General features: G+C 40.0%; 1 protein-coding gene across 5 annotated transcripts; it reads right to left on the bottom strand.

Moving 5' to 3' along the window:
* Nucleotides 1–6770: 6770 nt before the first annotated feature.
* On the bottom strand, nt 6771–23051 carry arsh (arylsulfatase H). 5 transcript variants are annotated; one of them, XR_007931710.1, is made up of 13 exons: nt 22938–23051; nt 22598–22724; nt 22380–22523; nt 20846–20967; nt 20328–20450; nt 18307–18730; nt 16856–16992; nt 14537–14659; nt 14146–14308; nt 12289–12410; nt 11679–12180; nt 9498–9605; nt 6771–7835 (listed from the first exon to the last, which is right to left on the bottom strand). XR_007931710.1 is itself a non-coding variant. In XM_051906435.1 (11 exons), exons 2-11 carry the CDS (start codon nt 22621–22623, stop codon nt 11828–11830), a joined length of 1737 nt encoding a protein of 578 aa, XP_051762395.1. In that variant the 5' UTR covers nt 22624–22724; nt 22938–23051; the 3' UTR covers nt 11657–11827. The 5 variants fall into 5 exon arrangements, 1 of the variants encoding a protein (XP_051762395.1); XR_007931709.1 differs by having other exon boundaries at nt 9498–9722; XR_007931711.1 differs by having other exon boundaries at nt 9498–9722; nt 22598–22640; nt 22938–23034.
* Between the last annotated feature and the right edge of the window lie 110 nt (nt 23052–23161).

The raw sequence follows: 23161 nt of genomic DNA on the forward strand, positions 1-23161 counted from the left end.
TCTCTGGGTGCGTGTATGCGTGTGTCTGTGTGTGTGTGTCTCTGTGCATGTGTCTCTGTGTGTGCGTGTCTCTGCGTGCGTGTGTCTCTCTGTGTGTGTGTTTGTGTTTCTGCGTGCGTGTGTCTCTCTGTGTGTGTGTTTGTGTCTCTGTGTGTGTGTGTGTGTGTCTCTCTGGGTGCGTGTATGCGTGTGTCTGTGTGTGTGTGTCTCTGTGCATGCATGTGCATGTGAGAGTGTGTGTGTGTGTCTCTCTGTGTGCGTGTGTGTGTGTGTCTCTGCATGTGTCTGTGTCTATGTGTGTGTGTGTGTGTGTGTGTGTCTCTCTGTGTGCGTGTGTGTGTGTGTCTCTGCATGTGTCTGTGTCTATGTGTGTGTGTGTGTGTGTGTGCGTCTCTGCGTGCGTGTCTCTCTGTGTGTGTGTTTGTGTGTGTGTGTCTCAGTCTGTGCGTGTGTGTGCATGTCTCTGTGCGTGTGTGTGTGTGTCTGTGTCTGTGCGCGCATGTGTGTCTCTATGTGTGTGCGTGTGTGTCTGTGTGTGCGTCTCTGTGTGTGACTCTCTGTGTGTGTGTGTGTGTGTGAGAATATGTGTGTGCGTCTCTGTGCATGTCTCTCTGTGTGTGTGTTTGTGTCTCTGTGTGTGTGTCTCTCTGGGTGCGTGTATGCGTGTGTCTGTGTGTGTGTGTGTCTCTGTGCATGCATGTGCGTGTGAGAGTGTGTGTGTGTGTCTCTCTGTGTGCGTGTGTCTCTCTGTGTGTGTGTTTGTGTCTCTGTGTGTGTGTGTCTCTCTATGTGCGTGTATGAGTGTGTCTGTGTGTGTGTCTCTCTGTGTGTGCATGTGCGTGTGAGAATATGTGTGTGCGTCTCTGTGCATGTGTCTCTGTGTGCGTGTGTCTCTCTGTGTGTGTGTTTGTGTCTCTGTGTGTGTGTGTCTCTCTGTGTGCGTGTATGCGTGTGTCTGTGTGTGTGTGTCTCTGTGCATGCATGTGCATGTGAGAGTGTGTGTATGTGTCTCTCTGTGTGCGTGTGCGTGTGTGTGTCTCTGCATGTGTCTGTGTCTATGTGTGTGTGTGTGTGTGTGTGTCTCTCTGTGTGCGTGTGTGTGTGTGTCTCTGCATGTGTCTGTGTCTATGTGTGTGTGTGTGTGTGTGTGCGTCTCTGCGTGCGTGTCTCTCTGTGTGTGTGTTTGTGTGTGTGTGTGTCTCAGTCTGTGCGTGTGTGTGCATGTCTCTGTGCGTGTGTGTGTGTGTGTGTGTGTGTGCGCGCATGTGTGTCTCTGTGTGTGTGCGTGTGTGTCTGTGTGTGTGTCTCTGTGTGTGACTCTCTGTGTGTGTGTGTGTGTGTGTGTGCGTGCTTCTCTCTGTATGCGTGTGTCTGTGTGAGTGTGTGTGTGTATGTGAGTGTGTGTGTGTTTGTGTACCTACTTAACCCTATTTTAGGGACAAATTTGTACTTAGAAGTGAGATAAACCTGACAAAACCTCTTTTTAGGGATGTCCTCATTTGTAAAAACAGTACCCAGCACAAATACTGAGGAAGAGCATCATTTCCTGCAGTGTGATCTCCATCATGAAGAGACTCGTGGCTGAATCGCTGCACAACACAAGAACTGCAGCAGCTGGACTGAAGGAAGATGATTTATTGTGTGCAGGATAAAGAGAAACGCAGCCTGAAGGCAGTGAGGTAACTCTTCACTCAAGTGTGATGATAAACCATGTTTCTGCCCGCAGAGAGCTGAAAATGAGAGAAACGCACTTCACCGGCTGATGCACAGCCTGAGTCTGACCGGCGGGAAAGAAACGTGGTTCCACATGAGCCAGACGGATCCTGTCAGCAAATTGGTAAAAGTGGCCTACACCTTCACCCGAGGTCTGAGCAACACTTAAACAGCTTCGTCTCAAGCAAAATCATGCCAAATGTGAAACGCATGTGTAACTATATGTGAATGATCTTTTTCATTTGTTGAACTTGAACTTGAATGACAGCTGATATTGAGCAGACCGTCTACTAATGACTGCTAGTTAACATGTAGTTGCAAAGTTACTTATCGTCTAGTGTCTAAAAAGAACTATTGAAATAAAGTGTTACCTGATATTATAGCCCATAACTACAAAATGCATTTGATTAAATCAGCCTTGGCCAAAGTTGAATCCAGTCATGTCTGTGCGGTCAGTGTTCTGCTCCACATACACTGTTAAATCAAACAGAAGAGGCTTAAATGGACAAACATCTCTTGTTTTATTGGTGAAGTCTGTGTCCTGGTCAGTCGTCTCAGGTTTCTGTCAAATGCTGAGAGGATTAGACACACGTGCTTTTCATTTTCACATGAAAACATCACTGCTGCTCAGTATAAAATACACCAGCCTAGTTAGAAATGCTTTAGAAAAACTTCACTGTGTGATTTTAGCCTCTTCTACAGAACCTAAGGGGGATATGCTGATGGAAAAATGATGAGATGGGAGGAAAAATTATATTTATATATTACTTGGCAAAACGATTGTGTTCCTCCAAAATTTGCATTCACTTGTAAAACGATTGCGTTTCTCTGAGAAAAATTTCAATGTGGGATTGAATCCTATAAATTAACAATCTGTGTGCACAGATTTCGGGAGTTTACAAGAGATTACAGTTAAGCTGCTCTGAGTGATTTTAGTGTGTGGCTGTGTGGTTGCCAGGGTGTTCTGGTCGGTTGCTAGGTTGTTGCTATGCAGTTAAGCTGCTCTGAGTGATTTTAGTGTGTGGCTGTGTGGTTGCCAGGGTGTTCTGGTCGGTTGCTAGGTTGTTGCTATGCAGTTAAGCTGCTCTGAGTGTTTTTAGTGTGTGGCTGTGCATTTGCCATGGTGTTCTGGGTGGTTGCTAGGTTGTTGCTATGCAGTTAAGCTGCTCTGAGTGTTTTTAGTGTGTGGCTGTGCGTTTGCCATGGTGTTCTGGGTGGTTGCTAGGGTGTTGCTATGCAGTTAAGCTGCTGTGAGTGTTTTTAGTGTGTGGCTGTGCGTTTGCCAAGGTTTTCTGGGTGGTTGCTAGTGTGTTGCTATGCAGTTAAGCTGCTCTGGGTGTTTTTATTGTGTGGCTATGCATTTGCCAGGGTGTTCTGGGTGGTTGCTAGGGTGTTGCTATGCAGTTAAGCTGCTCTGAGTTTTTAAGTGTGTTGCTATGCGTTTGCCAGGGTGTTGCTATACAGTTAAGCTGCTCTGAGTTTTCTTCTCTGAGTTGCCAGGGTGTTATGGGTGGTTGCTAGGGTGTTGTTATGCAGTTAAGCTGCTCTGGGTGTTTTTGAGTGTGTTGCTAGGCAGTTACTAGGGTGTTCTGGGTGGTTGCTGGGGTATTGATATGCAGTTAAGCTGCTCTGGGTGTTTTTGAGTGTGTTGCTATGAGGTTGCTAGGTTGTTGCTATGCAGTTAAGCTGCTCTGAGTGTTTTTAGTGTGTTGCTATGAGGTTGCTAACGTGTTGCTATGCAGTTAAGCTGCTCTGGGTGTTTGAAAGTGTATTGCTATGTGGTTGCCAAGGTGTTCTGGGTGGTTGCCAGGGTGTTGCTATGCAGTTAAGCTGCTCTGAGTGCTTTTAGTGTGTGTCTATGCATTTGCCAGGGTGCTCTGGTGGTTGCTAGGGTGTTGCTATGTAGTTATGCTGCTTTCATTGTTTTTAGTGTGTGTCCATGCATTTTCCAGGGTGCTCTGGGTGGTTGCTAGGGTGTTACTATGCAGTTAAGCTGCTGCGAGTGTTTTAGTGTGTTGCTATGAGGTTGCTAATGTGTTGCTATGCAGTTAAGCTTCTCTGGGTGTTTGAAAGTGTGTTGCTATATGGTTGCCAGGGTGTTGCTATGCAGTTAAGCTGCACTTTTTAAATGTTTTGCTATGTGGTTGCCAAGATGTTCTGGGTGGTTACTAGGGAGTTACTATGCAGTTAAGCTGCTCTGAGGTTTTTTAAGTGTTGCTATGAAGTTGCTAGGTGTTTTCTCATATTTGGTGTTCATAAGTCCTGCATCCAGAATCACACAATCTCAGTGGTGACAGAATCTCAGTGGTCTCAGCATCTTCTGGTCTGTATTTGTGGTTCGGGTTCATCCTTCATTGTCTGTCTGTATTTTTTCAGCCGTTTTCTAGTGCAGCAGGTAGAAATGGTGAATCTGATCACTTAGTAAAGTAATTGCACACTTTTCTCAACAACACATGATTTGGGGAATCATTCACATCCGGAACACAAAAAAACTGTTTGCACTCAACTTTAGTACTTAGTGCTAGAGTTTTCAGCAGGCGTTTTGGTGTCTCTGTTGTCTTGAGAGAGAATAGCGTTGTGTTTGTGTTTGCCACAAGCTGTATTCTCTCTAATTCTCTCCAGATGGACCTTCATGTCTTGTGCGTCTGTAGGGTTTGCTCAAATGCTCAAACAGGGTCTTGATGAAAATATTGTCACACACAGAGACCAATGAGACGATGAAGACCCAAGAGAATCATCAAGAAAGATGGATGTAGTCTTGAGTAAACATGCAGTTTAAACAGACACCCTAAAAAAACATGCATTATTGTGTTTTTCTATCTTGACTTCAGTGTTATTTTTCCTTGAAGGTAACAAGCCAATTCACTGCAAAAAATGATGTTCTTCCTCAGTGTTTCTGTCTTGTTTTCCAGCACAAATATCTAAACATTCTTAAATCAAGATACATTTACTGGAGAAGAGAAATGACTGAAGATACATTATTAAGACTTGTTTACTGAAAAATGCATCAAAATTAAATAGCTTTACGCTTAAAACAAGAACAAATATCTGCCAATGGGGTCAGAAAAATAAACTTAATTTTAAAGGGAAAACAAGATTATTCTTAGTAATGTTTTAGTTTTAGATTCTTTCAATGTCTGTCAGTAATGAACCTGGTCGCCGTATGGAAACAGCAGCTCATAATGTTCTGCTAAACATCTTCTTTTGTTTTCTACAGAAGAACGATACTCTTGCAGGCTTGAAACAACATGAAGGTGAGTAAATAATGATTGGGTGAACTAGTTTTTTAATGGCCTGACACATCAGTTGAAGTTTGAGACAGCTGGTTTAACTGAGGGAAGTTTGAGTTCTTTATATACACTGTCCTAAAGACATGATGATAGGACGGATGGATGGATGGATGGATGGTCAGCTGGTTAAGTTTTCCCAGAGGTCAACAGTCAAAGGTCAACAGTGAAGGGCTGGAGGAGCCAAACTCTCCTCTGTAATTTACTGGCGGTTTGAAACACAAAATCAATGGACACTTTTCACATTTTCATGGTTCTCAGAAGCAAAAGTTGTCATGTTTCCATCCAAAGTTGCGAATTTAACTTTGAAATATCGTGTAAGACATTGGCGAATAAAGCAGCATTTCCATCCCACGTGTTCAAGAGAACAAAATCATCACTTCCTGGGAAATTGGTGCAAAATTGGTTCCCAAACTGTAGCTCTTTTTCCCTCCATCATAAATGAGTTCGGATGCTGGTGTTTAGGGACACAATTGTGTGAGACGCTTCTGGAGGAAATAAACCAAATCATTCTGATGTCAGACTTTGACTCAGGCGTTTCAGAACCACCAAACCAACATTTGAGATGCTGCGATGTTATTGGTCCGCTGGTTAGTCGAGTTATCCAATCACAGCCTCTGCTGAGGCAAAGTCACATGAGATTTTTGTTGCACATCGAGGTATTTATTCGGTAAATGTGTTTCCGTCGTAGTTTATGCACGTCGTCTTATCGGATAAAAAATGATCCAACTCAATTGAGTGGCGTTTCCTTCCAGTGTTTTTTATGCAATATCCCAAAAGACTGTGCTGCTACTACAGTGTTTCCTTCAAAAAGACTCAAAATATTTGCTCTGGCAAACAGCTTCATCAAAAGTTCAGCAGTATGGAAGTGATATTGTGTTTGATTGAATTACACATTACGTTTCTGTTGTAAATTCTTTTGAAATGGAGAGCAAAGCAGATGTTCATGCATACAATGGAAAATATTCTAGTAAACACTGAACTCTTCTTGCAGATTTTAATTTCAAGAGAAGGTCTCATTTCAAGCACGTTCCTGAAATCCTTTAGAGGAACCAAATGCTTTTGTGTTTTCAGGAAACGTCATCTGCTCACTTTTGTTCACTAGATCATCTCTGCTGATTGTTGGCCAACTGTTGAAGCCATTTTTTTTTTTTTTTTTGCTGTAAACGACAAGGCTTTATTTAGCAGCACAACAGCTCAAGATAATAAAGTCAGTGAAAATCACAAAATAAATTCAATCAGATGCCTTCCTATACCTATTGAAGCTTGTTTGTTAATATTATATAAATGTAAACTATGTAACCACAAGCCCTCTAGTGGTTAAAAACTGCATGCATTTTGCAGAAGAACATTGTTTTGGCTGTGCTTCGGGTCTGTGTGACTCATTAAACATTCACTACAAGGCTTAAGAGATATAACCAGTTTAGATGGAAAGGATCTCAAGCTGACTAGCTGAAGACGTTACTGTAGCTTTACCCATTACTACAAAAAATAAAAAATAAATAAAAATTTTTTGTTTCAACTTAAAAAATTAGAATGAGTGTGTCTCAAATCGTATATGTTGAGATGCTGCCTTAAAATTTTAAGTTTAGTCAACTTGAAATGTGAAGTTGTACTAAGTGACAACTATTTGAGTTGACTAAACTTAAAATTTTAAGGCAGCATCTCAACATATACGATTTGGGACACACTCATTCTAATTCTAGAATCTAATTCACACTAATTCTAATTCTACTATTTAGGACAGATAGTATGTGAATTGGGATGCAGTTTGTATGTCAATTCAATTCACATTTATTTGTATAGCGCTTTTCACAATACATATCGTTTCAAAGCAGCTTTACAGAGAATGCATGTCAACATTACAATTTGGAGACTGCAGTTAGCTAATAATGTAATAATTTAGGCAATTAAGTTACAATCACTGTTAGCAATTTAATTGAAGGTAGAAGCAATGAGCTCCTGTAAAAATGAATTACATATTAACAATAATTAGGATATATAGAAATTTGCGAATGTGCGTGTTGATCCAGATGTTGCATCTTCTGAAGTCCTCGCAGGAGTTGGCGCCGTCTCTTCACAGGTGTTAGTCATCTGAGGTCTTCTTAAGAGGCTGGATCCAAACTGAAGCTGATGTACTCTCTAGTCACCTCGGGACGGGCGTCCCGAGGTAAAACGGAAAAGCATATAGAGAATAATTAGCATAGCTGCTGTTCGTAACATTAAGCAAAGATAGTCATGTGCAATTGATCTGATATGAGATTCATTATGTGAACGCTTGGCTGAAGAGATGTGTCTTTAATCTAGATTTAAACTGGGTGAGCGAGTCTGAGCCCCGAACATTATCAGGAAGGCTATTCCAGAGTTTAGGAGCCAAATGTGAAAACGCTCTCCCTCCTTTAGTGGACTTAGCTATCCTAGGTACAACCAGAAGTCCAGAGTTTTGTGATCTTAAAGAGCGTGAAGGATTGTAGGGCGATAAATACACAGGAGCTAAACCATTTAGAGCCTTATAGGTCATTAGCAGTACTTTATAATCGATACGGAACTTAATAGGTAACCAGTGTAGAGATGATAAAATTGGTGTTATATGATCATATTTTCTTGACCTGGTAAGAACTCTAGCAGCTGCATTTTGTACTAATTGTAGCTTGTTTATTGAGGAAGCAGGACAACCAGCTAATAATGCATTACAGTAATCTAGTCTAGACGTCATGAATGCATGAACTAACTTCAGTTACTAACTTACGTCAGTGCCACTGAAAGAGTCGACGTATTTCAGTCTTTTTCCTTCTTTTATTTTCCTAATTCACATCTCGTGTAAGTCCTGTCTGTCTGTAGACACACAATATCAAAGACATTTTTCAGCTCCCCACATTTTAATAGGCAACCATTTTAGAGCAAAAGAAAAGAAAACCCTAAGTCAACTTTAAAGGTTTAAAAATAGACTCTGCTTACAATTCATTACAGAAGAACATTTTGTATTGTTCAATGTGTGCACAGGAGGATCCTTGAGCTTATTTGCCTAAACAGTCAAAGACACTGATAAAAGATGAATTTCAGTCTCTAAATGACTCGACTCAAAGGATCAACTTCATGAACTCAGTGGGAATTTAATGACTCATAAAGGCCAGTAAAACTCAAAACTGTTTTAAATTCTTTTATTCTGAAGTTAGTGGCATCAGACTGAGGCGTTTGGTAGCAAGATTTTTATGGTGTTTTCTGAACAGATTGTGGACTGAAACATTGCTCTATTGCTGTCGAATCAACTATAATATGATCAACCTCACATTAATGGCACGTAAAATCCAAACAAACTGCGGTTTGTCACTTTTTGTGTCAGTCAGTCGTCTTATGTTTGTGTGGACAGTTCTTGAACAGAATAAGCTGCATCGAAAACTAGAGTTTATGATGTTAATCAAACGTTTTTCTAAGAGGCTAGATGCAAATCAGAGCTGCTTTGTCATATAAAGGCGGTTATAAATGGATGAATGTATGGAAGAATAGAGCAACAAATCAATAAGCAAAAAGATGTTAGAAAAAAAAGACTGATTGGAATTCAGTATGCGAATAATTCTTACTAAAAATTGTAAAAATGTAGAGATACACTACCAGTCAAAAGGATGGAATAATTAGGGGCCAAGCACCGAAAGTACTATAGCCCCTATTATAATTTAGTTTTCTTATTATTTTTCCCCAGTGGGAATCTATGGCAGCCATATGACCCATAAATAGGAAAATGATGAAAATTGGCACACTTGTAGTGATTGTAATGAAAAGTAATCTGACCAACTTTGGGGTCTCTAGGACCAACTCTATAGCGCCACCACAAGTTCAAAAATTCATATTTGAAAGGGTTATAACTTTTGAACGCATTGATCTAGAAAAATGAAACTTAGTGCATCTAATTTCTCTCTTCACGCTGATCACATTTTATTATTATTATTATCAATGTTGAAAACAGTTGTGCTGCTTCTTATTTTTGTGGAAAAAGTTTGGGGTCAGTAAGACATGAAAGGCAGTAAAGACATTTATAATGTTACAAAAGATTTTATTTCAAATAAATGCTGTCCTTTTGCACTTTCTATTCATCAAAGAATCCTGAAAAATAAAATGTATCACGGTTTCCACAAAAATATGAACAGAACAGAAATGTTTCTTGAGCAGCAAATCATCAAATCAGAATGATTTCTGAAGGATCATGTGACACTGAAGACTGGAGTAATGATGCTGAAAATTCAGCTTTGATCACAGGAATAAATTACACTTTACTATATATTCACATAGAAAACAGCTGATTTACATTGGAATAATATTTCACTATTTTTACTGTATTTTTTATCAAATAAATGCAGCGTTGGTGAACAGAAGAGACTCTTTCAGAAACATTAAAAATCTTAATTACTCCAACCTTTCGCTCGCTATTGTACTAAGACTGGAATATCTGAGCTCACTTCTGATTCTCAGACAAGTTTCTGCCTGAATAATAGACCTCACCTGTCCTCCTTCTGTTCTCCTCCACACTTCCCAGAGATGAAAGAGCGATGGATCCATCAGACTCCTCCTGCTGCATCACATCTGGAAACACTTAAAGCTTCTGTTCGTCTTCAGCAGAGCACAAGGTGAAAGTAATGAATAATACTCAAAGTAACAGCAAACTAACATCCAACTCTTACTATTTCTGCCGTATGTGGACATGAGCAACTCAAAAGTGCAGGAATCCTGAGAATAAACATCCAGAGATTGTTAGACATACAGTAGTGACCAAAAGTGACAAAAATAGACATCTTCACCCTTTAAATATTATTATATATTTTGTAGTCATATTGTGTAGTTGTGTTGGAGTCGATTGTTTTATTTGTGATAATAACACAATGAAACATGACATTGTGTGACATTTTTGTTATCCAGACTGTCATGCAAAGAAATTATGAACACATGCAAAAACGAGAAAACCAACCAAATATGAATTAATACTGTAGTCAATGTTTGCTTTTTCCTCTCAGCTTTTCGTTCGTCTGCATTTTTTGTATAGTAAAATAAAACCTGTAGCTTTAGTTTTCCTTATTTAAATTTTTTTTTTATTTTATTTATTTATTTTTTTGTCAGATATATACCTTAAGCAAGTTTAGTGTTTTGTTCTTCCCTCATTTTTACAAATCACTTTTGGCCACTATCACAATTATTTGTAACAATCTAATAAATATGAATTTCTTTTTATTATATAAAATTATATAATATTCATAATACACAATTTATTTTTATATTAATAATACTATTACAGTAAATTGCAATAATCATGTCCCAGATTACCATAATATTAAAAAGTCAGCTCGTGGCAGAATCTCATTTTTGTCCATTTAATTTTTCTAAACACTTTTGCACGAATGTCTCCCTCTGCTGGACGCGCCAAATTCATGGAGTCATTCATGAAAATCACTAGATTCAAATGTATCAGTGTGATTTTGATCAAACAGAATGGAATGTTTTAAAGAAACACAAACTAAAAGCATAAAACACACCGAATTCTTCCATTGATTTTAAATTTACTCCATTGTGATGATGAAAATGAACTAATATGATTTCCCTCTTTAAAAAATGAGTGACACTTTACAATAAGGTTCTATGTGTTAGCATCAGTTAACATGAAGTAACAATGAGAAATCTATTAAAGGGTTAGTTCACCCAAAAATGAAAATTCTGTCATTTATTACTCACCCTCGTGCCGTTTTACACCCGTAAGACCTTCGTTAATCTTCTGAACACAAATTAAGATATTTTTGTTTAAATCCGATGGCTCCGTGAGGCCTACATAGGGAGCAATGACATTTCCCCATTTCCATTTCTTCGACACGCTAATTCATAACGCTCCGAAGCTTCATGAAGCAGTGTTTTGAAATCGGCCATCACTAAATAAGTCGTTATTTTGTTTTTTTGGCGCACCAAAAATATTCTCGTCGCTTTATAATATTAATATTGAACCACTGTACTCACATGAACTGATTTAAATATGTTTTTAGTACATTAATGGAGAGGAATGAGAGAGGAAATGTCATTGCTCCCTATGTAGGCCTCATGGAGCCATCGGATTTCAACAAAAATATCTTAATTTGCGTTCCGAAGATTAACGAAGGTCTTACAGGTGTGGAACGGCATGAAGGTGAGTAATAAATGACAGAATTTTCATTTTTGGGTGAACCAACCCTTTAATATTGGTTAATGCTAGTTAATAGAAATGTGTTTTGGTTTAAAAACATGAGTAAATGTTGAAAATAACATTAAGTTTAATAAAGACTGTAGAAATATTGTTCATTGTTAGCTCATGTTAACTCATTTAGTTAACTGAAAGAAACCATACTGTAAAGTGTCACCAAAATGTTTAATATTTAATGCAAATATGTCAGGACTTTATTTATTCAGGAATTTAATAAGTTGGAAACACTTTAAGGTTCCATTTGTTAACATTAGTTAACTTTATTGGTTAACATGAACTAATAATGAAAGATAATTCTAAAACATTTATTCATTTCAGTTACTGTAATCATTTTCTTGCTCAGTGTTAGTCTGAAGCATTAAGTAGTTATCTAATGGGACTTTATTGCAAAGTGTCAGCGGAAAATGTTTAATATTTAATGTAAAAAATGTCAGGACAAGTATTTAAAAAGTTAAAATATTTACTTTCAGACATGATGAAGACACGACAATGTTCTGCACAGCAGGATCGATGCTCTTCATGTTAAATCAACACAGGAGCTCCTTCTATACGATTCCCTTCTTCTGAAGCACTGATATCATCAGCACTCGTTCATCCTTCACTCTCTGGTTTCTTAAGTGTTTGTTTCTGAGCAGGAGCAGAAGGGGAAGGTCCCGCAGCAGGGCTGCAGCCACGGCTTCCACAGGACGTTTGTCCACGTCAGCTGTTTCTCCACAGGCATCAGAGTTTTGCGGTGGTCCTTCACGGCCCGTCCCACACGCTCCAGCACCTCTGCGAAGCGCGGCTCCGTCTCCGGTGAGAGCGGACGACTCTCTGACGGGTCCCTGCTGAGATCGAACACCAGCGGCGGGTTGTGGTACGTCACAAAGTCCCCGTGACACATGCACACCTTGGTGTCGTAACAGCCGACGGCTCCCGCGGGAGAAAAGTTCGGTGTGAAGAAATGGACCTTGAAGATGAATTCACCTGAGGAGGGCATGTTTCATCTTTAATAGTGTATGTGGGTAATCTAGTGTCTCGTTCAGACAGAGATGATTTTTTTGAGTGTGTGTGTGTGTGTGTGACGTCACTCACTGTCGTGCGGATGCCAGCGCACAGCGTTCAGATACATGCCGCAGTAATGGAACATGAACTCGTGCTCCGAGCGGTTGGTTTTGCCCTCTAACAGTGGCATCAGGTCACGACCGTCCAGGATCCTCAGGGCACACACACAAACACACTTACAACAGACCGGACCGTTCCTTTACACATATAAACATCTAGACAAAAAACCTTGGTTGCTATGGCATTCTGTCTGGTTGTGAGGCTGCAGCTAAGAGTATTTTGGGTGGTTTCTTAAAGTGTTGCTAAGAGGATGTGGGGGTTGCTATGGTAATGCTAGAGTGTTCTAGGTGGTTGCTAAAGTGTTGCTAGGGTGTTTTGGGTAGTTACTAAAGTGTTGCTAATGTGTACTATAAATAAAGGTGACTTGTCGCTAAAGTGTTGCTAGGTGGTTGCTAGAGTGTTGCTAGGGTAATGTTAGAGTGTTCTAGGTGGTTGCTAAAGTGGTGCTAGGGTGTTCTATAAATAAAGGTGGCTAGGCTTCTGGGTGGTTGCTAAAGTGTTGCTAGGTGGTTGCAAGGGTAAGGCTAGAGTGTTTTATGGTTGCTAAAGTGCTGCTAGGGTGTTCTGGGTAGTTACTAAAGTGATGCTAGGATGTACTATAAATAAAGGTGACTTGACTTCAGGGTGGTTGCTAAAGTGTTGCTATGTGGTAGCTAAGGTATTCAAGGTGGTTACTAGGTGTTGCTATGAAATGCTAGAGTGTTCTAGGTGGTTGCTTAAATGTTGCTAGGGTGTTCTGGGTGTTTGCTAAAGTGTTACTAAGGTGTACTATAAATAAAGGTGACTTGACTTCTGGGGGTTTGCTAAAGTGTCGTTAGGTGGTTGCTAGAGTGTTGCTAGGGTAATGCTACAGCATTCTAGATGGTTTCTAGAGTGTTCTGGGTGGTTGCTTAAATGTTGCTAGGGTGTTCTGGATGTTTGCTAAAGTGTTACTAAGGTGTACTATAAATAAAGGTGACTTGACTTCTGGGTGGTTGCTAAAGTGTTGCTATGTGGTAGCTAAGGTATTCAAGGTGGTTACTAGGGTGTTGCTATGAAAATGCTAGAGTGTTCTAGGTGGTTGCTTAAATGTTGCTAGGGTGTTCTGGGTGTTTGCTAAAGTGTTACTAAGGTGTACTATAAATAAAGGTGACTTGACTTCTGGGGGTTTGCTAAAGTGTCGTTAGGTGGTTGCTAGAGTGTTGCTAGGGTAATGCTACAGCATTCTAGATGGTTTCTAGAGTGTTCTGGGTGGTTGCTTAAATGTTGCTAGGGTGTTCTGGATGTTTGCTAAAGTGTTACTAAGGTGTACTATAAATAAAGGTGACTTGACTTCTGGGTGGTTGCTAAAGTGTTGCTATGTGGTAGCTAAGGTATTCAAGGTGGTTACTAGGGTGTTGCTATGAAAATGCTAGAGTGTTCTAGGTGGTTGCTTAAATGTTGCTAGGGTGTTCTGGGTGTTTGCTAAAGTGTTACTAAGGTGTACTATAAATAAAGGTGACTTGACTTCTGGGGGTTTGCTAAAGTGTTGTTAGGTGGTTGCTAGAGTGTTGCTAGGGTAATGCTACAGCATTCTAGATGGTTTCTAGAGTGTTCTGGGTGGTTGCTAAAGTGTTGCCAGGGTGTTCTATAAATAAAGTTGCCTTGACTTCTCGGTGGTTGCTAAAGTGTTGCTAGGTGGTTGCTACATGGTTACTAGGGTGTCCTGGTGGTTGCTAGAGTGATGCAAGGGTGTTCTGGGTGGTTGCAAGGGTGATGCTAGGCTATACTAATATAATCTGTTTTATCTACGTAGGCTAAGTGTGTATTGCTGTCTGACCTACAGGAACATAGTGTTGAGTGTTGTACCTGTCCTCCGGTAGCGCTCCCCCGGCGAGCTTCACCACTGTGGGAAAAACATCCATCAGACTTGTTGGTTCTGATACCTGTCGACCTGCAGTGAGACGCCCGGGCCAGTGGAATATTCCCGGCACTCGGATTCCTCCCTCCCAGCCGCCCATGGCTTTACCACCTAAACATAAGAGGGTCAGTAAAAACACAAAACCATACGCTGTATTTGCCTGTTTTGTTTGTTGTTGTTGTTTTTATTGTTTTGTTCTTTTTTGTAGCTTGACTCGGCACCATTTGCCCTAACTCCTCCAAACGTCTGCTTTTGTGTTTCACAGGTTCATACAGGTGTGGAGCAACATTAGGTTGAGTAAATGATGACAGGATGATAATCCCATCTCAGTGTTTGTACCTCGATATATCCCGTTCCAGCCTCCTCTCTGAGCGTCTTCGATGTGGCCGCCGTGGTCAGATGTGAAGTACATCAAGGTTTTCTCCGACAGGCCGAACCTTTTGATGGTCTTCATCATTCTACCTGTGACCAAACATGTGATCTTTACTCTGACTTCATTTCAGACCTCGATGCGATTGAGCTTTTTATGAAACATTAATTGTTACATTGTTACATTTGATTCATGAAGAGAAAAAAGAGAAAGAAGTTCTATTTTGCATGATTTTTTTTTTTAAAGATTGTATTGCATTGTGGTATTTAATTATAACTAAGTAATTTACGGAAAACATCTCATTTTTATTACTGTAATAAAAATTATATTAAGTATAAAAAGATAAAGTATTTATATTTCAGTAACAAAAAATCTGATGTTTGCATTGTGGTAAATTAATTCGTTTTATTAATGAAATTCCACAATGCAAAACAATCATGTATAGATGGTTGCTAGGGTGTTCTGGATGGTTGCTAGGGTGATGCTAGAGTTTTCTGGGTTATTATTATAGTGCTGCTAAGTGGTTGCTAGGATATTCTGAATAGTTGCTAGGGTGATGCTAGAGTATTCTGGGTTATGGTTATTACTATAGTGTTGCTAGGTGGTTGCTAGGTTGATCTAGATGGTTTCTAGGGTGATGCAAGAGTGTTCTGGGTTGTTGCTAAAGTGTTGCTAGGTGTTTGTTAGGGTTTTCTGGATGGTTGCTAGGATGATGCTAGTTTTCTGGGCTGTTATTATAGTTCTGCTAGGTGGTTGCTAGGGTGTTCTGGATAGTTGCTAGGGCATCGCTAGGGTGATGCTAGAGTGTTCTGGGTTGTTGGTATAGTGTTGCTAGGTGGTTGCTAGAATGTTCTGATAGTTGCTAGGGCATCGCTAGGGTGATGCTAGAGTGTTCTGGGTTGTTGGTATAGTGTTGCTAGGTGGTTTCTAGGGTGTTCTGGATAGTTGCTAGGGCATTGCTAAGGTGATGCTAGAGTGTTCTGGGTTGTTGCTACAGTGTTGCTATGTGGTTGTTAGGGTGTTCTGGATGTTTCTAGGGTGATGCTAATGTGTTCTGGGTTGTTGCTATAGTGTTGTTAGGTGGTTGCTAGGGTATTCTGGATGGTTGCTAGGGTGATACTAGAGTTTTCTGGGTTGTTACTACAGTGCTGCTAGGTGGTTGCTAGGGTGTTCTGTATGGTTGCTAGAGCATTGCTAGGGTGATGCTAGAGTGTTCTGGGTTGTTGCTATAGTGTTGCTAGGTGGCTGTTAGGGTGTTCTGGATGTTTCTAGGGTGATGCTAATGTGTTCTGGGTTGTTGCTATAGTGTTGCTAGGTGTTTGTTAGGGTTTTCTGGATGGTTGCTAGGGTGATGCTAGTTTTCTGGGCTGTTATAGTGCTGCTAGGTGGTTGCTAGGGTGTTCTGGATAGTTGCTAGGGCATCGCTAGGGTGATGCTAGAGTGTTCTGGGTTGTTGGTATAGTGTTGCTAGGTGGTTGCTAGAATGTTCTGATAGTTGCTAGGGCATTGCTAGGGTGATGCTAGTGTGTTCTGGGTTGTTGCTATAGTGCGGTTAGGTGGTTTCTAGGGTGTTCTGGATAGTTGCTAGGGCATTGCTAAGGTGATGCTAGAGTGTTCTGGGTTGTTGCTACAGTGTTGCTATGTGGTTGTTAGGGTGTTCTGGATGTTTCTAGGGTGATGCTAATGTGTTCTGGGTTGTTGCTATAGTGTTGTTAGGTGGTTGCTAGGGTATTCTGGATGGTTGCTAGGGTGATACTAGAGTTTTCTGGGTTGTTACTACAGTGCTGCTAGGTGGATGCTAGGGTGTTCTGTATGGTTGCTAGAGCATTGCTAGGGTGATGCTAGAGTGTTCTGGGTTGTTGCTATAGTGTTGCTAGTTGGTTGTTAGGGTGTTCTGGATGTTTCTAGGGTGATACTAAAGTGTTCTGGGTTGTTACTGTAGTGCTGCTAGGTGGTTGCTACAGTGTTCTGTATGGTTGCTAGGGCATTGCCAGGGTGATGCTAGAGTGTTCTGGGTGGTTTCTAGGGGGTTGCTAGTTTGATTCAAGATATGATGCTTTCTTTCTTGGTGGATTTGTCTATTTAGAATGACATTTTACTGTAGCAGTAAAACATCTCATAATTTATGAACAAATCAAACGCTCTGGTCTGTTGTGCTGCCCACCAATCATGTTAGAGCATCCAGCAGTAGACGCGCCCACTGTGACCAACAATACAGCCACTCAGAGATCTCCAGCGATATATCACAGACAGCACGATGCTGGAAAGAACAGAAATCCATCATTTACCAATCATCCAGTCCGCTTCTTCAACGTTGTCCCCATACAGCCCATGTTTGCTCTTTCCGGCGAAGCCCTCAGACACAAAGAGAGGCGTGTGCACGTGTGCCAGTGACAGGAACAGCAGGAAGGGCCCGTCTCTGTGTCTGACATCATAAATCACATGATGAACAGAAACCAAAGAAGTTTCCCACCACAGGCACAAGAAACAGCCCATAATCGTAACCGTCTGGACAGGTCTAATGTTTTCTGCATTACCACATTATTAAGCAAGCATGCATGCAAATGGGCGTTAAAGCTTCCTGTTCACGGGTGAATCTCAGCAAACACACGTACAGACCATATATCAGCACAAATTCAAAAGAAACAAATAAGAAATTATATTTACATGAAAAAACACTGTATGGCATTTAAATAGAACAAATTAATTCACTGAAAACAAATCAAATTTTAATTACTGTAATAAAAAAAGATAATTAAATTGTAAAGTACTTTATAATTATTAAAAAAAAGTAATTATAAAGTACTTTATTGCTAGGGTGATACTGGGGTGTTCTGAGTGGTTGCTATGGCATTGCTAGGATGATATTAGGGTGTTCTGGGTGGTTGCTAAAGTGTTGCTAGGGTGTTCTGGGTGGTTGCTAGGGCATTGCTAGGATGATATTAGAGTGTTTTGGGTGGTTGCTAAAGTGTTATTATGGAGTTCTGGAAGGTTGCTAGGGCATTGCTAGGATTATATTACGGTGTTCTGGGTGGTTGCTAAAGTGTTGCTAGGGTGTTCTGGGTGGTTGCTAGGGCATTGCTAGGATGATATTAGGGTGTTCTGGGTGGTTGCAAAAGTGTTATTAGGGAGTGCTGGAAGGTTGCTAAAGCATTGCCAGGATGATATTAGGGTATTCTGGGTGGTTGCTAAAGTGTTGCTAGGGAGTTCTGGGTGGTTTCTAGGGCATTGATAGGATGATATTAGGGTATAGTGTTGATAGGATGATATTGCTAAAGTGTTGATAGGGTGTTCTGAGTGACTGCTAGGATGATACTATGATGTTCTGGGTGGTTGCTAGGGTGTTGCTAGGATGATATTAGGGTATTCTGGGTGGCTGCTAGGATGATACTATGATGTTCTGGGTGGTTGCTAGGGTGTTGCTAGGTTGATATTAGGGTATTCTGGGTGGTTGCTAGGATGATACTATAATTTTCTGTGTGGTTGCTAGGGTGTTGCTAGTGTGATATTAGGGTGTTCTGTGTAGTTGCTAAAGTGTTGCTATGGTGGTCTGGATGGTTGTTAAAGTGTTGCTAGACAGTTGCTATGAGGTTGCTTACCCCCCCCCCCCCACCCCCCCACACACACACACACACACACACACACACACACACACACACACCCCCAAAGATTGACACGTTCAGTCATTAGTGAATGACTGTGGTTAAACTGCTCTCACTGAGCCTGACGCACATCCCACCTCTCCACAAACTGCTCCGCTTCATGCATGAGCCGTGCGTTCAGCGTCTCCGGGTTCATGGGCTGCTCCACCACCTCTCTGTTCCTCATGATGATGCAGTTCCAAGTCCTCAGGAGTTCAAAGGGTATGAACCACACAGAAAAGCTCAGCAGCGACAGAACAGCCAGAAATGCCACAAGTGTCAGACGGACCTGCAGCAGCCCGACGACCCGGACCAGAAGCAGCGTGAGAAACGCAAGTGCCACCAGTGCAGAAATCTGCCACAGCTTCTCCTGCAGGTCCACCAGGACATCTTTACCTTCTCCAGGCTTGCAGTCATTGAAGAAGGTGAAGGGCAGCCCGTAAAAGAAATCAAAGCCGTGATTGTTGGGATGGTGGCAGTGATCATTCCTGCTCTCACAGTTCACACCCAAATGCCACTTACCTTCAGAGTGAAAACAGCGTAAAGACATTAAAATCAGAGATTAACCTTTGAACCATCACCCCTCTTTTTGAGTATAGATCTCTGTACACTCAGCAGCTTATTGCAAAAGTAAACGCACTTCAATAAAGCATGTACTACAGCTGCACAATTAATCGTTAAAAAAAAATCACGATCTCATTCCTAAAACCTGTGACAAGTACGATTACAGCGAACATTCAGATCTGGGTTCTGAGCCAGAGACAGCCGTTACCATGTATAGATACGAAACAGCTTCACAAACAGTCTTTTCAACCACACAGTCTCATTATTTCTGTCTTACAATAATTCAGATTATCACTGAAGTACTGGATAAAAGTTTATAGTTTAGATATAAACACTGATGTCTACAGCTGCGATCAAAATAGAGCAAATCACCTTTTGAAAGTAGTTAAGTGAATCACCTTTGATTCACCTTTGAGTGAATCACATTTTAACGCTTCGAACAAAGATTGTTCCAATTACATCGTTACACCAGTAGGTGGCGACAAGTGACTTAAAAAATGTATTTGTCATTGAATCATTCATTCAAGAGATTCATTCAAAAACGACTCATCCAGTAATGAAACAAGTGAAGACTTTATGAGTGAGTCATTGAATCATTCATTCAACCTGATTTATTTTTTAAATAATTACTTTAAAAAAATAGACTGCAGCAATTAATATTTTGTTAGAACCTCTAGTAAATTGCATGTTATTTTGTTTAGTTGTTTATTCAGAATCATGATCTCTATTTCAAACAAAAAAATCATGAGTCTCAATTTATCCAGAATCACGCAGCTCTAAAATGTACTGAATTAAACCTTTTGTATTATTTACAAAATATATATTTTTCAAAATAATTTGGCCTCAAAAATTGCTGGAAAATGTCTAACAAAGTCGTGTTCCAAATTTGAAGCTGATATCACAAAAATATTCTTTATCCCGAACTTCACATGAACAGACAGGAAAACAGGCCTTATTGCATCCACTTGTTGGAGAAGGTGTTATAAGTATGAACTGACAGTGATATCTATGGACTTTTAAGGTAATCAGTTAGTTCTTTTTATTGTTGCAGTTTTATTCTATTTTAATATTCTAATTTTAGTGAAAAAGATAAATAAGAACTTTTAGATGTCAGTCTGCATATGCGATGGTCATTGGCTATGCTCATCTTTGCTCACTCCTTGGAAGGCATCTTGAGTAAAACAGCTTTATATTTAACAAAGCACATACAGTACAAAGACCTGAACCAGAAGTGATGCGACCTGTTTTACAGAATACAGAAGGTTGTTGTGCATAACCTGTATTTTACTTTTAACATTCTGTTTATATGATAAGACAATTTCCAATTTCAAAACAGTGTGAGTGTTTAAAGGGATAGTTCACATACGGGATACAGGTTTGGAACAACATGAGGGTGAATATATGAACATTTTATTGAGCAATCTCTCCTTTCAATGGTTTTCTTTATGCATACTACAATATTTTTATGCATGCAATAATTTTTTATGCATGTTATAATTTATGGACATCTTTGCGACTGATTCACCCCTATACTAGTATGTATTAAGTGTCTTACCCACAATGCCGGTGGTGTAACCCTGCTTTTGCAGAAGTTTAGCGAAGGTGGTTTCATTAGGTGGAAGTCCTCCTGATCCAGCAAGGAAAAGAATCACCTGCACTCGGCCGGTGCTGCCCAGACCTTCACATCAACACAGACACGTTACCGTATCACACCAATAAACCCTATCAGATCAATAAACCACCCATTCTGAGATCAACTAATCAGCCGACTGCTGTGGTTTATCGGCCTAGATGACTGACATAAAAGACTGTAAAGGCCCGTTCACACCAAGGACGATATCTTTATCATTATGGTTATAGTTCTAAAAATCATTCTAAATATAAAAGAATACCAGAGTCCACACCACAACTTGAGATCCATCCTGCTTTAAAGAGCTCATCGCCTGTCACTTTAAATGCTCAAGCTCTTTAAAGCAGGATGGATCTCAAGTCAATATGACATTCACAACTAATTCCATTATGTGACGTATTTCAGAGTCAAACTGGATAAACGACGGGTTTTTGGTTCCTCACCGGCACGTAGAGCGTAGCGGCCCGTCATGAAGGCGGTTCTGCTGGGAGTGCAGAGAGGAGCAGCGGAGATGTGCTGGGTCAGTTTCACTCCATCCGCGGCCAGACGATCTATGTTTGGAGTCCTTCAAACACATGACAACAACTATCAGAGAAAGACATTTACAGATTAATGCAGTAGATGAAAACAGTTTCTTCCTCAGTATTTTTGTCTTGTTTTCCAGCACAAATATCTAAACATTCTTAAATCAAGATACATTTACTGGAGAAGCAAAATGACTGAAGATATTAAGAACTGCATGCTGAAAATGAAGTGAGTTTATGCTTAAAATAAGCATGATTTTTTTCAGTAAACAAGACTTACTATCTTGAGTCATTTTGCTTCTTTAGTAAATGTATCTTGATTTAAGAATGTTTAGATATTTGTGCTGAAAAACAAGACAAAAATGCAGAGGAAGAACTGCATATGCTGTTATTTTTTTCTGGGAAACACAAAATATGAAATGAAGAATCTTCATAGTGACCACGACTGTCTAAAAGGACAGAAAAGTCTTCTGATGTCACATGCAAACAAACCCACATTTAGGGTGAGATTTTTGGTTATTTACAGCAAAAACTTCTTTCTGCATGTTTGAACTGGCATCTTGTGTTTGGTCATAAGACCTACGGCATTTAGAGCCAATCACATCAAACTAGAGCGACACGATTCTGGATAAATTGGATAAGTTTTAAACAGAGGTCACAAATCTCAAACGATTCTGAACAGACAACTAAACAAAAAAACATGTAATTTATTAGATGTTCTGACAAAATGTTAATTTCTGCAGTCTCTTAAAAAAATATTTAATTAATTTGAAGTAATTTTTAAAAAATCAGGTTGAATGAATGATTCAATGACTCATTCAAATACTTAACTTGTTTCATTACTGGATGAATCGTTTTTGAACGAATCTCTTGAATGAACGATTCAATGAGAAAAAAAATTTCAACATTCACTTGTCGCCTCCTACTGGTGTAACAATGTAATGATACAATCTTTATTTGAAGCATCAAGTTACTTTCAAAAGCTGATTTACTCTCTCTCTCTCTCTATATATATTTTCATGGTGTTCCTGTCGCTCAAACACAAAGGTCATGGGTTTGATTCCCAGTAAATGCATGAACTGATCAAATGTATAATATGAACACAATGTAGGTCACTTTGGATAAAAGCCAACTGCATAAATGTAAATGTTTCTCTGTCCTTTTTTGAGCTTAACAGACGCTCTGAGCTGTTGTATAGAATATTTACTTTAAACAATTCAATTTCCTGTTTTAATAATGATTTTGCAGTTATTATTTTGGCAAAAATAAAAAATAAAACTATTATAAAAAACGGCATCCATTAAAAAAAAAAAAAAAATGTTGCATGAAAATTCTAAAAATCCTCCTTTCGTATTCCAAGGAAAAACCATACGGGTCTGAAACAACATGAGGGTGAGTAAATGATGACAGAATCTGCATTTCAAAGACAATTACTCTGTGCAACTTCATTTACCTGATGGTGTCATTTCCATAGCAGCCGATATCTCCAATGCCCAGATCATCCACCATCATCAGGACGAAGTTGGGTCTGGAATCATGATCTGCATTTGTGACACACAAGCTGGACTGGAAAAGAACCAGAAAACCAGCAAGAAACCTGCAAAAGCACACCAGAGATTAGTTTCTCTGATCTCTGATCAGTATGTGTTGACATCTGCAGATGCACCAAACCTCAAGCTCCTGTTTTCCATCAGCATCTGTAGATGAAGCTCCTCTAAAGTGCAGGTGAGATGATTGACATGTTCAGACTGATAATACCCGGAAGAACTTTGACTTGTCAAAATCAGGTGTGCAGAATCTATGAAAACACGCGATCACGGAAATGACAACAATCCCACGCGCTTCTGCTGAAGTTTGAACATCAGCTGATTTAATCATTGATTTATTAACAGCTGGATCATAAAAAACAATCAGAGGAGATATCAATGCGCTTCATTTAAGGCTGCTGACAGCTGCTTTCTTTACACATGTCAGCTCAGATTCTCTCTTTAGGCTTCTTTTATTCGCTTACCTTCTCTTAAACAGTCATTTTTCCTGATTCTTCAAACGATTTACTTGCTATCCCTCTCTGTGCTGACAGGATATTCCACATTCCCACTGCACTCGCGAAGCAGCACTCTTACCGTAAACACTCATATATAGACGCATAAGTCAATGAGCGAGCCAAACAAACTCAGTTTATTTGAAAATTATCAACTAATTTGAACAGCATCAGCACAGATAGTTCGGCACATG

This window comes from Ctenopharyngodon idella, chromosome 9, assembly GCF_019924925.1.
Source record: "Ctenopharyngodon idella isolate HZGC_01 chromosome 9, HZGC01, whole genome shotgun sequence".
Classification (NCBI taxonomy): Eukaryota; Metazoa; Chordata; class Actinopteri; order Cypriniformes; family Xenocyprididae; genus Ctenopharyngodon; species Ctenopharyngodon idella.

What these genes read in the sequence shown, in the direction of transcription:
- arsh (XM_051906435.1), bottom strand. Translation starts at nt 22,623, where the DNA reads ATGCTGATGGAAAACAGGAGCTTGAG. An exon ending in CCGCTACGCTCTACGTGCCG is followed by an intron (nt 20,451 to 20,845) that starts GTGAGGAACCAA and finishes GTTGATGTGAAG; the next exon opens with GTCTGGGCAGCACCGGCCGA. An exon ending in GCGCTGGCATCCGCACGACA is followed by an intron (nt 12,181 to 12,288) that starts GTGAGTGACGTC and finishes TGCCCTCCTCAG; the next exon opens with GTGAATTCATCTTCAAGGTC.